The following is a 20,889-nucleotide window of genomic DNA, read 5'->3' as shown; positions in this document are numbered from 1 at the left end:
TATACCGTTAGAACAATTACAGGAGTAGTTGATGAGGGTCAGAGTTGGGCAATTACTGAACAAACTGTTTTAAATGAGAACAAACAATTTTCTAAAAAGAAAAATTGATAATCATTTCAGATATGCTCTAGTTTTTCATATGAGTTGTTGGAACTGCAAGTGTGGAAACGTTGGACTGGGAAGTACCACAGTAAGCTCTGGGCTCTGTCCTTGGTTGTCCCAGTGACAGGGCAATAGCCCAGATTATTCCAACCCCATTTCAGTCCTCAACTATCACTTGTCTCAGCTCCTGACTGCCAGGAGTTCAGGCCACAGTGAAGATGTGAATGACTCAAGTATTAGTTGGTGCTTTGAGCAAAAGCCCAAATGCAAGCACAGCTCCTCCAGCCTAGCTCTGCTCACAATGCTCCGCTCTGTGGTTCCCTTATGATGAACCTGCTTTTGGAACTGGCAGTTTCTGAACAACAAAGCAATTTGGCACCACTTGATTCTACAAAAATCCACCTTTTTGCCACCTTTTGTCTTGTTTGCAGTGAAGACTCTCCAAGAATATAAAGCAGACATGCTCCTTGGGGGAATGTGTTGCCTTTTAATCTAAGTGTTTCTGAATGGTGCCATTTGGGCCTGACAGGAGTAGTGAGCATCTTTACATCTTCACTTTGTCTGCATTGTGTTGGAAGGTACCTCTTCCCAGGGTACCATCTAGGGACCCAGCTCCATAAAGAGATCATGTTCACTGACAGGTAGAAATCCTGACCTTATCAGCTGCACAGCCAGCCACAGTTCCAACATCTACACAAGCGAATGCCCATGTAAGGGCGAAGATCATGCCAGCCCATACCCAGCTCAGTGTGGCTCTTTCTGACAGGGACAGGAGCCAAGTGTCTGGAAGACAGGATTTTGACATTTACCTTGAAAAGGTCTCCTTTGTTTTGTAACTCTAGAATCCTTCTGTGAGATTTTACAGTTCTCTAAAGTGATAAGGAACTAATTTTGTTTTGAAGGTCATTTTAGATAACGTTCAGTTGTTTGAAGTTTGCTCTGTTATGTGAACATTTTTACACATTACCAGCTACCACCATCTACCCTAAAGATGTGTCTTCACCTCCTTTTGTGCTTTTTCTATGGAGAGCTCTTGTAGGTTCATAGCATACTATTAGTTTCTTTCAATTACACTCCAAGCAGAAGAGCTGTGGAGACCAACAGTGGTCTCCTGGAGGGCTCCTTCCCTGAAGAAACTAGTGGCACTAGTAAGTCACAGACTCTCTGCTGCAAAGTCCAGACAAAATCCACCACTCTGCTTCCTGGGAAATGACATTCAGTCAAATGGAAGACCTCCTGCAGTGTTTCATTGCCCACAATGGGCTACTGCTACAAAGAGCAGCAACTGTGCCTGCTGAGTTGAGTCCCAGAAACTCACAGCTAATGCATCCAGAAATCCTCTTGGGTAACAGCTGATACTTCAGACTCCATTCCCCAAGCAGTGTGTTATTTAAGGGAAGTTGTGTATGTAACTTTATTTCAGGCACCAAAGAGAGTGTTGTTTTCATGTTACAATGCTGTTAAATGACAAAAGCTTTATATGCTTCTCTTTGTTTATTAAGGGGACAGCTTTACTGACTGTAGATCAGAGACGATGGGAAGATCTGAAAAGCAGACTGAAGATAGCACAACCTCTTCATCTCCCACCTCGTCCCGGTATCAAAGATATTTTGATTTTATTCATGTTGAGCCCTAGTGTTCGTAATTCCCCAGGAGTCTGCGATTCAAATTAAAACTGTAATCGTGAGGCCACTAGGAGGTTGTGCATAAGTTAATGTGGAAACAGGCTCCAACTACAGATCTCTCCATAAGGCTATTAAAATCAACCCTAAAAAGGTTGTGCTTCGATGGTTTTAGGATAAGCCTTAATGAAAAATTTATTTTCTAAATGAAAAATATTTGCAGTTGGCTGTAATGATATGAATGGAATGTATTAACCTGACAGCAGTTGAATGATGCACTTGCCCTAAAACTACCAAAGCTTTCATGCAACACTGGTGTTCAGTATTTGAAATTATATGTTCAGAAGGCCCTATTTGATATGGAAAATTGTGGCAGAAAATTAGAAATGTATTTTGAAAATGGGAAAGGATTATTTTGCCTCTAATGAACATGGAAAATATGTCAAGAAATAGGGGGGGAAGTTACTGTGTATTTTAACTCTCCTCCTCAAACTCTTTCTTTTTCAGATAATGATGGCTTTAGAGCAAAGATGTATGATATAACTCAGCATCCATTTTTTAAGAGAACTATTGCTGTACTTGTCCTGGCCCAGTCTGTATTGTTATCAGTTAAGGTAACTGTGTTTCTTTTAAGTGCTTCATTACAGTAGTACAGCATGTGTTTGCACATTTCCTAACACCAATTAATGATCAATTGAGCCATTAGTGTGATGAATGCAAGAAAATGTGATTTCTAGATACAGCAATCTCAGCTGGCATAGATCACTGTAGATTAATTGTTACTTGTGGAGTTCAGTCAATTTCTGTCGTTTTGTAGTCTGGTCCATTATTTATAATTTCTAGTTAAGGTGGAAATCTGAGAGAGGTGTATACCAAAATGCCATTCCTTTCTGAGTATATTTTAAAGTGAAATTCATTAATTAACAAAACCCTTAAGAAAAATTAAGGCAATGAAGAGGCATTTATTCTGTTTAACAGCTATTCTTCTATTAATGGACTGTGCTTGTTTTTCAGTGGGATGCTGCAGATCCAGTAACTGTGCCTTTAGCAACAATGTCTGTTGTTTTCACCTTCATTTTTGTCCTTGAGGTAAAGTAATACATTTTTTGACTTCTTGAGATTAAGACTTGTATGTATATATTTCATTTGTCTTTAGGGATGTTTCTCATTCTTCACTAGGATGTTTATTTCTGAATGTGTACATGCAGGGTTCTCTATGTCACTTGTCTTTAAACATGTATTGTAAGAAGAAACTTTTAATGTGTTATAGTCATGCTTCTCTACACCTTGAGCTTTGTGTCTCTTTATATATATTCAAGGCTGAGTATTTAACAGTGTGTTTTGGTGAACCCAGTGACCTCTTTTCTTGTGGAACATCTCATATTACATTCCCTCCATGCAACAAAAGGTCTGTGTTGCCTCGCAGTTCTGCTTCACCCATTTATGTTTTGCCTGGTGTGTTAATCCCCACTCTTCTGTACCTGTGCAAAATCAAACCTCTCTCAGCTTTGTTTTGGTTTAAATATCATACTTCATTTTAATATCTTTTTTTAAAGTTACTCTCCAGCTCCAGTATTGTCCACTATTTTATAAGCTACTCTCCAGTATTGTCTATCTTTTGCAGCACAAGTCTGGCTCCAGTGTGGTAGCAGTTCTCTGTCTATGAGAATATTGTTCTTACAAACTCTGCAAGGTGTATTTAGCCTATTTTCATAGGCCTAGAATCTAATTATTTAAACACATTTTGGAAAACATATACTTTTTTAATGTATAAGGATATCCATTTAAGTTTAAAGAAGATGCTTCCTTTGTGGTTAGGATAGTACATAATTCTTAAGTTGACTACTTTTCTTGGTTGACTACTTTTCTTGTCAGTCCCCTCTGAATAGCTGATACTGACCACTATCAGAAACAGGATAGTAGACTATGTTTCCCACTGCTCTAATCCAATCTGACAGTTCCTATGTTCCATTGATAGGTTTTGCCAGTAGTGATGAATAAAAAATGAAGTGAATACCTTGTAGCAGCTGTAGCAAGAGTATGTCCATGTTGTTGCTTCTTTTTTCCCTACCCAGGAGAAATCAATATCTCTGGAGAGACTGAGCAAACACAGAAAAGTTTTATTTGTGTCATACACGGGCAGGTTTTAATTTACCTAGTAACTATGTCTTTGGAAATACTTTTTTTCTCCTATACTGCCAGGGGAAACAAATACACTTCTAGAATTTCAAAGGAACTTTGTCAGAGCCAGGAAAAATTTGTTGACTGTCTCAACAGGCAAGCTATCACACTGTGAGTGCATACAATTTATGGAGAGAGGAAGCAGCTTCCTGCTCATGATCTTCCCTAATGCAGCATAGTCTGTTCACAGAGTCTGCTTTCTGCATAGCTGATGGCCCCGTGTCCAATCTAACAACTCCTGATTCAGCTTTAAACCTCTACTTCTCACATCATATATATGTGGTATAGAAAACTGGAAGAATTTGAAGATCTCACTTTTTTTACCACATTGATGATGACAGAGTAAAGGAGATGTGATTTTTTTATTTCCATGGTGTGGTATTCAGTTCGAGATTATGGACACCTAAAGTTAGGTGTTTAAATTCCACATGTGAGGTAGGTGTTTAAGCTGTTACTGTGATTGGGGAAGATGAAGGGTGAGATTCAGTTACCTGCAGTAGCCACTCCACAAGGCCAGGGACATTTACAGGTCTTATGTCATCCCTGCCAGACCCATCCATCCCTCTTCAATTCTCTAGGGCATCTCAGGTAACTGAAGGCAAGATACCTTAGTAACTCAAATGGTAATTAGAGATTCAGAGACCATGTTGTTCACTTTGTAGTCAGGCTTCAGAAAACATTATAAGGCAAAAGCTAACTGAAAAATCAGCCTTTTACCTCAAGCTAGTGTCCTCTTATATTCAGGTTTGTTTTCTGAAATGTTAAATGGCAGGGTTGCAAGGTGGAATAGAAAAAATAACATAATGAATGCCTGACATTTAAAGTCTCTATAAAGTAACTCATAACCTGTTTTGAGATTTAATACAACTTGCGTGTGAGAAACTTTTAAGTGTTCCCTCTACATGCATCACTCTACTTTGGTATCCATTACCTGTTGTGACTATTTCTCTAACTATTAGTATCTATTCTTGAGCTTCTCATCTGCATTCCTGTTACCTAAATTGGAAATGTAAAGCACTTTGGAAGCTGTCTTTTACCAGGTTCACTGTCAAATATACTGCCTTTACTGTTCTTAGCTTTTTTATCTTCCATGCTGCTGAGTACAGATGGTGCAGAGTGCACAGTATTCCTTAAAGCAAGAAATATTTGCAATATAGGAAAGCTTCTTAATAAATTTGAGCTGTAGGTGCTGCAGAACACAATTATATTCCTGAGTTTAAATGTGTTTATGTGATTTTAGCTTGCTTACAGGCAGTTAGCTAGATAGGATACTGCTACCTTTTTTAGCTACATATTATTTGCATGATTTGTTTAACTTGTTTAACTTAAAGCTATTTTTACCCCCCCATTGACCTCATTAGGCATTCAGTCTGAGGTGGTTAGCTGCACTCCTGTCTTTGATACTTGATGGAGGCAGAGAGACAATTCAGAATGCTGTTTATCCCTTGGTCTTGGTCATCTGTATACCAGTTTTCCTCCACCTAAGGGAAGCTAATATTATCCAGGTAGTCCACATGGGAATATTTAGCTGAGGTGAAACCTGGCCCTTGTTGTTTAAAACTATTCATAAAATGAACCCAATCAAACATTTTGGAGAATGGAAGAGGATCTCATGGCAAGGGATAATAATTTCTTCATTACAAGTGAGAAATCCTTTCATCCATAGGTCACAATGAAGATTATTGCCATGTCACCCTCTGGCTTCTGGCAAAGCAGAAGAAATCGGTATGATCTCTTGGTGACATCTCTTGGAGTTATATGGGTCATACTTCACTTTGCCTTACTGGTAAGATATACAAAATGCAATTCCAGTGATTAAAACTGTTTTATCTTGAGGCACCAGCAGGGGGATTGCTGCTATATATACAGATAAATCTTTGAGAGTTTAATAAGACTGAAATATGTCTGAAAGAAACTAAGCTTGATGATAAGAATTATTGTCTTGTACAATCATGTTAGTGCAAAAATTGTCTTACTGATGCAAGTTAGAGTCTGTAAATGTGGTAGGAAACAAGCCTTTAGGAGGGATCTAAGTGACAAAAGGAAGGAGACTGAAGAGAGTGAGAGCACTTCTAACAAAGATCTTGGGAGCATGAAGGAAGAAAGAGGCAAGGTACAGAATACAGACAGGAACAGAGGACTGGAAGAAGGCATAGTTCAAAACTGCTGAACTATACCAACCCTCCCAAACCCAACAGTGATTCTGTACCACTGGTTTTGGTTAAGGGGCAGTGTTTAATTCATGAAGACATGGAGGAGACAGAGGAGGAAATCAGCTCTCCCTTCATTTCACACCAATTTATAAAATTCAAGTGCACTCCTAGTTTCTTTATTTACAGGGGAAGAAGAACGGATGGTTGATAATTGTCATATTCACAAGTTGCCAGAGTCACAACCCTATAATGTCTGCAGGATTTTCTTTTGTCTGCCCCATGTTCTGTTTGAAGAAAAACCTGTTTCATGTGATTAATCATTTTGCCCTGACATTCACAGTTTCTCCCTGCTACTAAATAGCTTGGAAGACCTGAGGAGTTTCTGTAATCCAGCAGCTTCCTAGACAAGTACACCAAGCCTGATGGACATAATTAATATAGGACTGAAGGGGTTTTGGCTTGATGTGTGGGGAGATTGGGTGTGAGTTCTTTCTATTGTTGCTAATTATTTATAATTTCTGTTATTTCATATGGGGACTGCCCTATATTACTAAAAAATCAGTTATGATTTGTTCAAGAGATTCCTAGGGGACCATGTTTTAAGTCTTTTTTATTTGTGTTCCAGAATGCATACACATACATGATGGGGGCATGTGTAATTGTCTTCAGGTTTTTCTCCATTTGTGGAAAGCATGTAAGTATAAATTAGGAACTACAATTAGTGCAGTGCTCATATATAGATTAAAGGACTAGATGCTGTGCATCTCTCATGCAAATTCTGTAAGGCTCTGTTTTCTAGGCAAAAAAACCCCAAAAAACCAAAATTCAAACAGCCAAACAGCAGTCTGCAACTTTACATGCTATATTTAAAATGTCAGGATTTTGAGTAGATTGTATAATAGTTCTGTGGTTATTGGAAAAGCTTCTTTTTTTCAGAAAACAAAGTGCAGCAGCAATACCACAGCTTTTAAAAATGCTCTCTACAATTCTGAACATACACTGTGCTGCTTTCAGCCCTTTCCATTTCAGTTGAGGTGTGATGGGCATGCTGTTTTTTTTATTTTCACTGTGAGACAATTGTATTGGTGGTTGAATGCATCATCTTATTATGATAGTGCTATCTTTAAAAAGTTTCTTTTTCCAGCGTGCAGGTCTGTGTCTTTTGTCTCTACAATGTATGTCTTGTCACAATAAAGGATTTATATTCCATTTAAAAACAATTTTGGGCCAAGATGTTCTTCTGAAAACACTGAGATGGTGACAAAGCAAGTCACTTCTCAAGTCACTTCTTTTGTGTTTGGATTTCTTCTGGTATAATTGAGAGTAGAATGGCAGAATAAGCATAAGCAGAGAACAAACACGTTTATTTAACAAGTGGTGACACTGCATTCCCTTGCTATAGAACTTCTTAGACTATCCAAATATTTTCTGTGAAGTCTGACATATTAAAGTAAATGTGATGAAAAAACTGCTGTACTACGTTGCCAGGGTTAAGAACAGTAAGTCAAAGGGTTTGTTCATTAAAGATAAAAATTTTCCTTAAATCAGACTACACAGAACTTGTTGAGCCTTTGACGTCAAATGAAAAATCCTTGCTTGTCCTATGCAGCCGGACCAAGTGATTGCCTTCAAAGCTTTCTGATTGATTCTAAAGTTTTTTTCAAGGTTTTAACCTAGTCATTTGTACTTTCATGTTATCAGCTGTATCAGTTTCACTAATTTACCCATCCTAATGCAATGTGATGACTAAAGGCCAGCAGGAATTTGGCATGATTATAAAGAAAAGTAACACCCTCAGTCCCATTAAAGGGAATTTTTTATCATATCCAAAGTTTTAAAAAGTGTTAGGACAATCTAGGGCAATAAATTCATCAAGAGTAAAATGTAAAATATACATACATGGAAAAGTAATATCTATTATCAAGGCACACAGCCTGTGAAGTTTTCAAAATTATGCTCTCATTTTGTGTTCTTTGGCCAACTTCACAGAATCATAGGCTCACAGAGTGGTTTGGTTTGGAAGGGACCCTAAAGATCATCTCATTCCAACCCCCCTGCCATGGGCAGAGACACCTGCTACTTGACCAAGTTACTCAAAACCCCATTCAACCTGTCCTTGAACACTTCCAGGAATGGAGTGTCCAGAGCTTGTTTGGGCAACTTGTTCCAGTGCCTCACCACCCTCACAATGAATTTCTTTTCAACACCAAATCTAAACCTCACCTCTTTCAGTTTAAAGCCTCTTACTCTTGTTCTGTCACTATATGCTCTTGTAAAAAGTCCCTCTCCAGCTCTCTTGTCACCCCCACTTAGGTACTGGAAGGCTTCTGGAGGACGTCCCTGGTCTTTCACAAACTCCCATGAGAAATTACTGGCTTAAAGAAGCTGTACTGATCTTAAGAAAATCTTTTTTTCTTTTCGTGAAAGTATTCCTTTAGGTAGGCAGCGGCATCTGTGATTTCTGTCTAACAGGATCACTTTTAGATAAGCCCAAAGTAGTTTACTGCACCACTGTTTGTGCAATGACAATGCTGATACTTCAGGAGAATACTGATCCTGGGATATTATAGTTAAGCTTATGCTGTACCATCTGAGGAGCAACATCCTGACCTTGTAAATGAGGAAGATATGCTGATGTCTGTAACAAGTAAAAAGCACACACAATTCAAATCACATTCATAATGTACCATTTTACTGAGCTCATCCACTAATGAATGTGTCTAAAGGATTTGCTGTCAAAATGGCAAGTGCAAGAACTCACGTTTATGTTTTGTCTTTGCTTTCCTGAATGCTGTCATGGATTGCTTTTTCTCTGTCTTTCCAGGTAACACTGAAAATGCTTCTCCTGACTGTGGTTGTCAGCATGTACAAGAGTTTCTTCATCATAGTGGGCATGTTCTTACTGCTTCTTTGTTATGCTTTTGCTGGAGTGGTGTTATTTGGTACAGTGAAATACGGAGAGAACATTAACAGGTACAGTATGGAGTTCCCACCTCACAGGGATGTTCTTTAAACAGCCTGAAGAAATCACATTCTGCTAGAGAAGTTTATCTGTGGTAAAAAAAACAGAACTGCAGATCTGGCTGAAGAGCTCTAAACAGAATTTCTGACAGGAGACACTGAGCCATCTTTCCAGTCTTTGTGCAATGGACAAATGACACCTGATCCAACCCAGAGCAGACTGAGAGCTGCTCTTCGTTATGCCAGCTGAAGTATGATGCAAGCAGTACTGTGCTAGCCCACAAGAGGCTGAAACACAGTGTGCCTACTGCATCCTACTGGCATCACCCAGGAACAGAATCCATATGGCTGATACAGAACCCTTAGGCTGATAGAGAAGGGAGGCAGTTCTTTGAATGGCCATTAGCTGGAGATTTCCCAGTCATCATCAGGCTTACAAAACAAAATGGAGACGGGAAATGGGACCTGGCCTTGAGTTTTCTTTAGTTCTCTGATAAAATGAGCTAAAATACTCAGACCTCTTCTGAGCTAGAGTTCAGTTATTGTATCTTAAGTCATTAAATAAATAATTCAATGGGCTCATTCAAATAATACTGTAATTATTTTTAGTTTAAAATGGAAGAACAGTAGAAAATTGAAATATTTTTTCTTGCCAACATTTTAATTCTGGAAAGTGAAATGATCTCTCACTCTCAATCTTTCTCTCTCTCTTTCTTTAAAACAGACATGCAAATTTTTCATCAGCTGGCAAGGCTATTACTGTACTCTTCAGAATAGTTACTGGAGAAGACTGGAACAAAATTATGCATGACTGCATGGTAATTACAATACTGCCAGAGATAAGTAGACAAGAAATGAAAGATACTACTCTATCTCAAACTGTTTTCAGTATCATAACTTTGTACAAGGAATTCTGGGCTTGCCTTTATCCTTCAAGAAAATAATGTTCACTAAACTTCAGAACATGATGCACAAATTGCAGTTCCAGTCTCATACTCACAGAGTAATATTTCATAGAGCTGGGCCATTAGATGATTTAAAACCAAAAATAAACAGATGGTTTCAAAATCAGAAATGCAGTAAGTCACTTTTCACTATTATCTCTGCTTTGACTGGGGCAAGGTGTGTTTTCTGATTTACCTTGTTTTTGATTCCTGCGCTTTGGCTTATTCCATGTGAATGATAGTCTGGATGACCTCAAAATTCCTCCTTGAATCATTATATTTTGCCCAAGTAAATGTTTGTCCGTGCTTTCCATTGCAAGGAAGATCATATGCCTCTCCTTTTTAAAATTAATGAGCTGGGAAGAAACATTTTGAAAATCACTGTGCTTCAAAGCACCAGCTTGTTCCTGTATAGTGGAATAATGCACAACGTGCCCTTTATGTGGTGGTAAGATCTATGCCCCAGCCTTTTTTGTCATAACTCTCTCTCTTTCCTGGTTTCTGTCTACTAATGGAAGAGAAACAACCTGCCCACAGTAATGCTCACAGTATTATTCCCTAATTGGGAAACCTTAAAGAAATAATAGTCTTAAATATTAGATTGATTATTATATATATTTTTTTACCTTGTTTTCTTTTGTTTTGAAGGTTCAGCCGCCATTTTGTACACCAGATAACAGCACCTACTGGAAAACAGACTGTGGAAATTATGCTGGTGCTCTCATGTATTTCTGTTCCTTCTATGTCATCATTGCATACATCATGCTAAATTTGCTTGTTGGTAAGTGAAAATAGACATTAATACCAACAAGGTACATCTTGGCATGTAGTATGTTAGATGTGAGGCTGTTGTGCTGTTCAGTATGAGGCTACCTTGTACCTTCAGCGTTACCTTGCATGTATATAATGATTTTGATACTTCTTTGGCTAAATCTCAGGAAGTTTTGGAAGGAAATCTTTTGGAACAAAGAGATATTTTCTATTTGTAGAGTTGCCCTACAGAACACTGATTCTCAGCTCTTATTTCTTCAGTTAACCTTTGTTCAAACATCATTGGAATTCACTTAATTGATTTTAGATGTTAGATTAGGCATCTCACTAGCATTTAAGATACAGTTTTTAAAAAGCATCGTGAATATTGGTGTGGCAAGACAGTATATTATGCTTTCAAAATCTTTGTCTTAGCATACAGGCATTTGTTAATATGGAGTTTGCACAACAGAACTAGATGTTGCAATGTAACTACAGGATTTCTTTAAGGTGTATATTCTTCTTGTGGTTTTCAGCTATCATTGTGGAGAATTTCTCATTGTTTTACTCAACTGAAGAAGATCAGCTTTTAAGTTATAATGACCTAAGGCATTTTCAAATTATATGGAACATGGTTGATGACAAAAGAGAGGTAAGAAATAATAATTTCTTGATAATAGGAAGAGATACAGTAAGTTCCAGTTTTTCTTGAAAAGGAAAATGAGGGAGAAAAAGTGTGACAAAATTCTCTTGAGCAGTTACGGTTCAAATTTGAGACGTGAGCATGATCTAATGTTGTTCATGGCCCTTCGGATATTAACTTGTATTCTGTGAAGTGCTTATAATAGCAGTTTTACAAACAAACATACCTATTTATAGGATCAATATAATAGCATCTTCCCTCCCAGCTTCCTGAGAGTTGTTCCCTTGGAAGTCTACAGATTCATATCCATTTTTTGTGCCTGATTTTCAGAAGATCTTTGCTGAGATTTCAGCACTGCAAAATTCTTATGGGGAGGCTAATCAAGTATGGGCTGAGCGAGATGAAGTGGACTGAAAACTGTCTGCATAGGCAGGCTCAGAGGGTGAGGGTGGGCAGGACAGGTTCTAGTTGGAGGCCAGGAACTCCTTGTGTGCCCCAGGGATCAATATTGGCTCCAATCCTGTTCAATATCCTCATTTATGACACGGACAGAGTGGCAGAGGGCACCCCCAGCACATTTTCTGATGACATCAAGCTGGACAGAGTGGCTGATATGCCACAGAGTTATGCTGCCATCCAGAGGGACCCTCACAGGCTGGAGAAGTGGAATCAGAAGCCTCATGAAGTTCAGTTAGGAAAACTGCCATGTCTTGCACCTGGAGAAGAATAAACCAAGGCACAGTACCTGCTTAGGCCATGCAGCTGGAAAGCAGCTTGGCAGTAAAGGACCTGGGGGCCCCAGTGGACACCAAGCTGAACATGAGCCATCGTTTCCCTTGCAGAAAAGAAGGCCAATGGTATCCTGGGCAGCATTAGACAAAGTATTGCCAGCAGACCAAGGCAGAGAGGGTCCTTTTGCTCTGCTCAGCACTGGTGAGACCACAACTGGAATCCTGGTTTGGTTCTAGGCTCTCCTGTACACAGAGACATGGACATACTGGAGAGAGTCCAGCAAAGGGACACAAATATGATGAAGAGACTGGAGCAGTCTCCTGAGAGGAAAGGCTGAGAAAATTGGCACTGTTCAGCCTGGAGAAGGCTCAGGGGATCCCCTCAATGTGTATAAATACCTGCAGGGAGGATGCAAAGAGGACAGAGCCAGGCTCAGCTCAGGGATGCCCAGTGACAGGGCTGGACGCAATGGGCACAACCTGAAACACAAGAGCCACCTGTGAACATCAGGGAACTGTTTGTCACTGTGATGATGACTGAGCACTGGCCCAGGTTTTCCTAGGGGGTTTGTGGAGTCTCCATCCTTGGAGATATTCAAAGCCATCTGGACCTGATCCTGACTTTAGGAGACCCTGATTAAGCAGAGGGGTGAGACAAGGTGAGGTCCAGAGTTTCTTTCCAACCTCAACCATTCTGTGATTCTGAAATGAGAATAACATCTGGGAGACTGAGCTGCTCAGATGCCGACACAAATTAAATCATAATCTGAATGATTCATGACATCACTGATATTTGAGTGTGATCAACATTATGGTGAAAGTAGTTGGTTGTCTGTAGTTGGCTCATGGCTGTGCTGGAGAGGGAAGCTGCAGCCTGTACTCATGAGGGTAAGAAAGTTCTGAATCCATGGTACCCAGCACTGACTGAATCTCTTTGATGTGGAGAACCTTACAGCAAAAATAGTTCAGATGAGGCTCATTTAACAGAACAAAAGATATTTGAAGATTGTGAATACCACAGTTTTAGAGGGAAGTACACTCAGTCTTAATTTTGTAAAAACAGATAGAAGTTGTTGTCACCAAAAGTGCAGGATGTGCTGCCTCTTAGAGCAGATAACCTTTAAAAAGCCAGTAAACTCTCAACATTCTCTTGCTCATTCAGAGATGCACAGAGTAGGGCACAGTTTACAACAAATTATAGATGTGGCTATGAGTGTTTAAACTGTAGTCTAATTTCCATTTTACAGAGGCAGCTCTTTGGGAATATGATTCTAATTACAGATGAATGCAAATGGGGAAACTAAATCCCCAAGCAATTTTGAAAAATTCTGGCAAAATGAGCGGCATAGGTTTTCATTGTATATGAGTCAAATAACCACAAAGACTTCTGTGAATTTGCTGAAGAACTGGCTGAGTGTGCACATTCTTCAGCAATGAGTTCACAGTGACTTAAATATGCTAGGAGAAATAGTTTTTCTCTCAGTGATCAAGTTGAATGTGTGAGTTGGTCGTTAGATCACAGTAATAATTTACCATCAATTGTGCAATTTAACACAGGGTGTAATCCCTACCTTCCGAGTGAAATTCTTGCTGAGGCTTCTGCGAGGCAGGCTGGAGGTGGATCTCGACAAGGACAAGCTGCTGTTCAAGCACATGTGCTATGAAATGGAGCGGCTCCACAATGGTGGCGATGTCACTTTTCACGACGTGCTCAGGTACACTGAGATTTTCTCCACATTTTTAGAACAGATATAACAGCCTGTGTTTCTTTCCAGGCTATCAGGTAGCACTTAGGCTCAGGATAAGACAAGACTGGTAGCCAGAGGCACTGTAATTTTAAATGTTTTACAAAAATTAGATTTCCCTTTTTTTCCCTACAAAAATATTAGTGATGGCAAACACAGGTCCTAGGGAATCAGCTCTAAGTAATTTTAACATTTTCATTGCAGGAGGTTTGTCACAAACTACAGTGACATGCTCCTCTTGTATCCCAACTAATGAAATGTACCTTCAAGTGAAGCAACATGACAGTGAGCCAGACTAGAAATAAAATAGATATGGGAACATTATCCAAGTGTAAACACTTAGGGAGGGAAAACACCCAAACCATCACAAATGCCCTAATTGCTTACAGTTCAGCAGTTCACCTACTGGAGAGCTGGATGTTGGCAATAAGGTCTTTGTTTTGAGCACAGTAAGTCTCTTCTAGAATCATCTCAGCAATTTTTTTTTAGCTTCAAATGTGAATTTACTGTGCACACCTGAGTTATGTATTTTTGCACCAAGGTCTTAAGTATGAGATTTGATTCTCTAAAAAAGGCAAAGACACCAGAATTTAAATATAAATTAATTGTTTTTCTTCCAGCATGCTTTCATATAGGTCCGTTGATATCAGAAAAAGTCTTCAACTGGAAGAGCTGCTTGCCAGGGAGCAACTGGAATATACCATAGAAGAGGAGGTGGCCAAACAGACCATACGAATGTGGCTGAAAAAGTGCTTAAAGCGAATCAGAGCTGTAAGTCAAGCTAAAGTAGTATCTAAATGGTTGCATCAATTGAACTGCTCAACAATGCTGGAATCTGTGTCCCTATGCTTCATTTACTTCGGAGTCATGATAATACTTATTTGAAGTATGTAGCAGTTGCTAACTGAGCAAAAAAAAGTTTATTACAGCTCTACAAAAATAGAGCTGATTGTTGCGGCTCTACAGTGCTACAAAAATAAGCATCTTTTGAAGGCAAAAACTATATTCCTTTCCAAACTTTATCTGTCTTTTCAATACAGGAAGGTGCATATGCAGAGACCAAAGTCAAAGGAATTAAGAAAAAAAAAGTTAGATGGAATTTTATAGGCCTAATCCTTCCTCACATAATGTAATTGTATAATTTCCTTGCCTCTGCTGGCAGATGAGAAACCTGTAGATGACTATCCAGATGGAGCCTGTATTAAGATAAATCATTTGAGTGAGCCATTGCAATTACTGTGTGTGCACATGAGCAGTGTCTACATGGAAAGCAGGTGTATGGACCAAGTCACAACATGGTTACATTGATGACTGATTTTTCAGATAGTATGAGTCTGACTCCAGGTTTTGACACATATATTTTTTGTTTTATAAAAAATTACTTCTTGTGATAGAAGATTTTCCATAGTGATTTGTCATCATGGCATCTGTCTTCTGTTTGTAAATTTATACAAATACTTAGCTGGATGTTTTGAATATGATGTACATTCCAGCTGAAACATCAGGGTTCGATGATACATAGTTTCATTTTGATTTTATCTCTGTGATAATAATGGCAGTAAATTTAATCTCAGCTCTCAGTTCTGGGTTTGTTCAACTCTGCTGTTCATTTCATTATGATACCGAACTACACTATGATAAAGTAAATATGCTATTCATTTCACTCTAATAATATGGTTCAGATCATTTCACATTCTATGAACCTTTTATAAACTGAATGTAATTATGGAAGTTAAGATATATTTTGAAATTCTCTTGTTATTCTCTAAGTCTCCCTAGAGGGATCATGTAAAAATTACCCAGGAAAGTGAAACCCTTCCTAAGTGCTGTTTATTTTAATTTAAAAGAAAATTAGATTGTAAAATTGTAATGGTAGTAGGTTTGTTTTCCTATTTGTACTGTAAATCTATACTTAGTCCCAAGGTTTTCACTACTGTTTTATTCAGTTTTATTGACAGCCCTCTCCAAAGCCCATGAAAGAAATCAGAATTTTTTCATTGCATTCATGTAATTCCCTATGAATCTATGTAATTCCATGTGAATCTCTATCAATTTCCTGGTTTCTTTTTCTTTGCAAGAACTTTTAAATGATAAATTCAAAACTTTGTATGTGTTTAAACTCTTTGTATGTGTTTAAAGGTTTAAAATCAAGGATTGAGCAATGTGCCTTCCCCTTAATGTAGTTCATAAATTTCATCCTCTATTCCCTAAAGGTTAGAAATATGCTAGAATTCACTTTATTTAAATAGCAACGTCTAATACATGGATCTTTATTGATGCACCTGGAATTCGCAGCTTGTGCTCACTGTTCAGCTAAATATTTGGATATTTGGAATACTTTTTTTTTAAAACTCAAACACTTTGGTGTGACAGACCAATCAGAACATTTTCTTCATCCCATACTGTACCTTGATAGAAACAGCAGCAGTCGTGCAGCATTATCCACAGCCTGCGAGAGAGCCAACAGCAGGAGCTGAGCCGGTTTCTGAATCCTCCCAGCATTGAGACAACACAGCCAAGTGAAGATATGAATGCTCTTAATCAAGATAACAGTGCACAGCCAGAGGTATGTTATCCAGAAAACTATCAACTACTCATAATAAATTCACAAATCTTCCATATTTCTTATTTGTTCTTTTTTAAACATCATTTTAACTGAAAAAAAATTTAAAAAATAATACTTTGTTTTGTTTCAGTCTTTGCCATCAGATGCTCTAAGGCAAGATGTTCTAAGGCAGAAATTCCCCAACATATTTAGCTGTCTAGCTATCATAAAGGGCAAACTCAGCTGTACAACTCTGTCAGCCCCAGCTTTCAGCTCTTGCATGAGCTGTGTGCAGGCTTAGAGATGTGAAGCTTTCCCGTTCAGGCATTCTGAAGTAGTGTTTACACTGAGAGGGAGAACACTGGGCATGCTGGGACCTCTGAGCAGAATAGGAGATATAGAAGGTACAACATAAGGGCTTTCCACAATGGTTGTAGTAGGCTGAGAATAATTTCATACCCTTCAACAGGACAAATGCCTTTGGGAGCCCACATGACCTTTCTGCTTTTGTGTGTTAGTAGTAGTTTTCCGAGGTATTAAAGAGCAGAAAGCATGCTGCTCTAACCAATGACAATATGTTTTGTTTGTATTCATTGATAAAGTTTGAAACAGAATAGAAAGGTACCCCTTCCTAGGGTTACATAGGGGAGCTATAACTGAGATTCCTTTTTCTCTGTCCAGACAAGTAGCCAGCAGCAGCTCCTCAGCCCGACACTTTCTGACAGAGGTGGCTATAGACAAGATGCTGGAGATGCTGGGAAACCTCAGCGGAAATTTGGACAATGGCGCTTGCCATCAGGTAAGTGAAAAAGGTTTATCAGTAAGGTCCCCACATGAAAAATTCCTGTTGTGCAATAACAAGGCCAAGAAAGGCTTCATGATTCACAATTTTCCCTCCTGGCTGCTGCTTGCACCCACATCAGGGCTTTCCTGTCCTCATGCCTGTTGGAGTAAAGCAGTTTCTTCCTTTCTTCACAATTCAGAAAGTTTGGAGGATGGGCTCAAGCATTGCCCTGTGAAGTGGTTACACTTTTTACTTTTTCATACATTGGCTCAGGACCTTTTACATCAGTCAGTCCTATTCTGAATCAGAGTGCTGCCCTCAAAGGCTGCCACTGTTCAGACCCTGATCATATCTAAGTGGAAGCAGGAGGGACAGTAATGCTGTTCTGTGGACTACCATTGACCCTATTTTTGTTGCCAGTGTACTTGTCCAAGAAGCAGGATAGTTTAATAGAAAGCTTTCAATCCATGACTTCATTTAAATATCACTGAGCAGCAAAGATCAACATTTTGTTGGAAAAGAGAGAAAGAGTGAGAGGAAACATGCTAAGGAGGAGTCTTTCTTTTGTAGTCAACTGCACAGGTTTTACAAGTGAAGAATCTTAAAAAAATGAATTGCTAAGGATTTCCTTTCTTAGAACTGATCTGTTCTGTGTCAGTTTTGAACATTCCTCAGTGGATAGTTGTAAAAAAGAGGGTCATTTCCATGCCCAGTATTATAAGTAGTCAGCCTCCAGTCCAGCAAAGACAGGTATTTAAGATCATGAATAGCATAATTAAGATCAGTTTTGGGGCTTATATACTTAGACATGTGCCATACCAGCAACCTGTACCTGTTTCACCCCCTAGGCCATTGTAAAGTATCACTTTCTAGATGTAGCTGCCAATCCTAAAAGCACCTCCCCACCCCCCCTTCTTCACATTTACTACTTTCACTGTTTTGCCAGCAGGTTAGCTCATGTAAGTACTGCCTAAATCATTTAGGTTGCAATTAGCTGGATAAGGAGATCTTTTGCATCAGTTATCGCAGCAGAAGGAAATGAGGCACTGCTCAGTTAAACTGCTCTGCCAGCAGATTAGTGGGAGCAGTGTGAACATCTGGAGCTGGGAAAACAAACAAACAAACAAATTAGAACAAAGCCCTACCCTCTCTGAACTAAATCAGTTTAAACGTGCCCTAGCTAGATAGATATCAGCTAGATATCAGCTAGATATCTATACCTGAATTCTAAGCAAAAATGTTCAAGAAGCAGATCTCTAATACAGAACTTTCTGAACTTTCTGTTTAATTTCCTAGCCCCCAAACCAATAAGCCATTCAGTGTCCTCAGTCAACCTCCGTTTTGGTGGACGTTCAACTATGAAATCTGTTGCATGCAAAATGAATCCTATGTCTGATGCTTCTTCCTGTGGATCAGAAGTCAAGAAATGGTGGACAAGACAATTAACTGTGGAGAGTGATGAGAGTGGAGAGGACCTTCTTGATATCTGAGAAGCATTTAAGTAATTTCAGTCACAATCTAATTTTCTATGCTGAATTAAAGATGCTGTGATGTATGATTTCTTTAAAATCAATGTCATAAATTTTCTCTTACGCTTATCCTCCTGCCATATGAAGTGTAGCCCACACTTCTGTGTTAGAATTGACTTCTGTAGGTACTAACTGTACTCTAAGAAACTTGTATACTATAGCAGTACTAACAAAGCCAGAAAGACTATAATGCCTTTAGCAGACAGAGCATTGAAAGGTGTCATGTGTCCTGTAAAATCATAGTAAAAATTTTATATACACACCTCTGCGCTTTCCTTCAACCTTTACCGTACTTTAAGTGGCAACACTTTACAATACAGGGGTAATGTATTTCTTCTCATTTTGTTTTCCTTACTTAGTAACATTTATTTAGAAAAATTTTATTATTCACAAATGACCTGAAGAGGTCAGCACTGACTTCATGTTCAAGGGAAGTATTTTTACTAAGTACAGATACTGAATTACAATTCTAAGCTTTCACTGGACCTTTTTTTAAAATATGCAAGATACAGGATTACTTATTTTAAAAATAGAAGGTGAAGAATTGGCTTTTAAAATGTAAATATCTTTGAGGTTTGGTTAATTATGCAAAGAGCTTGATTTTCATAGAGAAAATGGGGTGGGGGGGAAGGAAAAAAATACATGAGAAACTGTGCATTTAGGCATCCAGCAGAAGATTTTCACATGTAAAACATGGGTTTATGCTTCATTTTCAGCATATACTGGTTACATATATGTGTAGTGTCATTATTCTTCTTTTAATTGGGTCCCATTTTTCTTGTGTACTCCTAAGGATTTCTTCTTGTCTGTGACAAAAATTAGCATGTTGGCGATTCTAATTACAAAGTAATATTGTATGTCTTTAAAAATACATTCAGTTTTGACTGCATAGGTAGAATTTTACTTACCCATGTTACTGCTCGTGCTGCAGGCCTGCAAAGGTGAGGCAGGGCACTGTGCTGTGGCTGAGTACCTTTGTCCCTTTTATCCCAGCACATCATGTTTGGCATGTTGGCCTTCACTTGTTTTACGAGGCACCAGCAGTGCTACATTATTGCCAGTGAAAAGCAGCTCTCCTATCATAAAAGCTTTTCCAGTGAAAGGCCAATGCTGTACAGATATGGAGGCAAAGAAGGAGAGCCACAAAACACAACCATGTTCGCTAGTTCCCAAATCTAAGGCTGTCAAAAAATGTGGGGTAAAATTGTGCCCTTCCCTCAGGGAAGAACTAAGAGGTTGCAGATTTTGTTGCTTGGCCCCTGACTAGGTTTTTAGCAGAGCTGGGACCTTTCTGTTACCATTGTTTCCTATGGAAATGATAGTTTGCTCTAACATGGCCTGATGTGAGATCTTGTAAGAGGCTCACAGTTTATCTACATAACCACTTCAAAAATATATCCTTTCAAAAACAGACAAAAGCCAGTATTTTGCAAATTTTTCTGGCCAAGATATTAGTCTAAAATGGTCAGAATATAACAGTGAAAACACACAGATGCCTTCACCAAAAATGCAAAATTAGTTTTGACTATGAAATACAGCTTTCTTGGCATCTGTCAGTGTATTTTCCCATTGTATGGTTGAACATTGTTTAGATTTTTTTTTCTAGAATAATGGTATTGAACTTATCTGTATTTTGTGGGGGGTTTATGTGTTTTGAAATATATTTAAGTTTAAATCTAGTCAACTGTAACTCTGTGGTAAAAGAATATGTGCATTCTCTTGTTTAATAGATCATGAACCATCAACAAAACTTCATATGCAAATCCATTACTTTGTTCTGTTTTGTGCTTGTTTGAGTTTTTGTATATATAACAGGAAGACAAATATTGGATTTATAAAAGAGAGTATCTCGGACAGTTCAATAATACATTGAACTGCAGATCATTCTTGCTGCAAGCCTTCTTTTTAAAAAATCTGGCAAACATTTTTTCCTTGCCTTACAGTACACTGTCAATAAAAGTGAGTTGCTTTAAGCAATATTCCTCCCTCTGGTTTTCGTTGTAACTGCATTGGCTATATGTGGCTCATCCATGATAATGCTGCATAGTAACAATCTCTGTGGTTTGTACAGGATTATGTAGAGGTGCTTTCAAACTCTTGCAAGTGAGGGGCTTTGGTTTTTTCACTCCAGCAACTGACCTCATCAGTACTACCACAAGGGGTCTCAGTCAAAAGATAGCTCTAAATAGGACTGTTCAT

General features: G+C 38.6%; 1 protein-coding gene across 5 annotated transcripts in view; it reads left to right on the top strand.

The window, feature by feature from the left end:
* Positions 1-20,667, top strand: part of NALCN (sodium leak channel, non-selective) — a 239,290-nt gene extending 218,623 nt beyond the window's left edge. For all 5 annotated transcript variants that reach the window (XM_074535672.1, XM_074535671.1, XM_074535670.1 and 2 more), the window contains 14 exons: positions 1,605-1,698; positions 2,232-2,338; positions 2,739-2,813; positions 5,572-5,691; positions 6,684-6,752; positions 8,883-9,031; positions 9,744-9,837; positions 10,612-10,744; positions 11,250-11,365; positions 13,645-13,802; positions 14,453-14,603; positions 16,249-16,398; positions 17,059-17,176; positions 18,458-20,667. In XM_074535672.1, the coding sequence (XP_074391773.1) occupies positions 1,605-1,698; positions 2,232-2,338; positions 2,739-2,813; positions 5,572-5,691; positions 6,684-6,752; positions 8,883-9,031; positions 9,744-9,837; positions 10,612-10,744; positions 11,250-11,365; positions 13,645-13,802; positions 14,453-14,603; positions 16,249-16,398; positions 17,059-17,176; positions 18,458-18,651 (1,728 nt within the window). In that variant the 3' untranslated portion in view covers positions 18,652-20,667. The remainder of the gene's footprint in view (positions 1-1,604; positions 1,699-2,231; positions 2,339-2,738; positions 2,814-5,571; positions 5,692-6,683; positions 6,753-8,882; positions 9,032-9,743; positions 9,838-10,611; positions 10,745-11,249; positions 11,366-13,644; positions 13,803-14,452; positions 14,604-16,248; positions 16,399-17,058; positions 17,177-18,457) is intronic.
* The last annotated feature ends 222 nt before the right edge of the window (positions 20,668-20,889 follow it).

Source organism: Zonotrichia albicollis, chromosome 2 (genome assembly GCF_047830755.1).
Source record: "Zonotrichia albicollis isolate bZonAlb1 chromosome 2, bZonAlb1.hap1, whole genome shotgun sequence".
Lineage (NCBI taxonomy): Eukaryota > Metazoa > Chordata > Aves > Passeriformes > Passerellidae > Zonotrichia > Zonotrichia albicollis.
The sequence above is the reverse complement of the archived record's forward strand: the minus strand, read 5'-3'. Positions and strand labels throughout refer to the sequence as shown.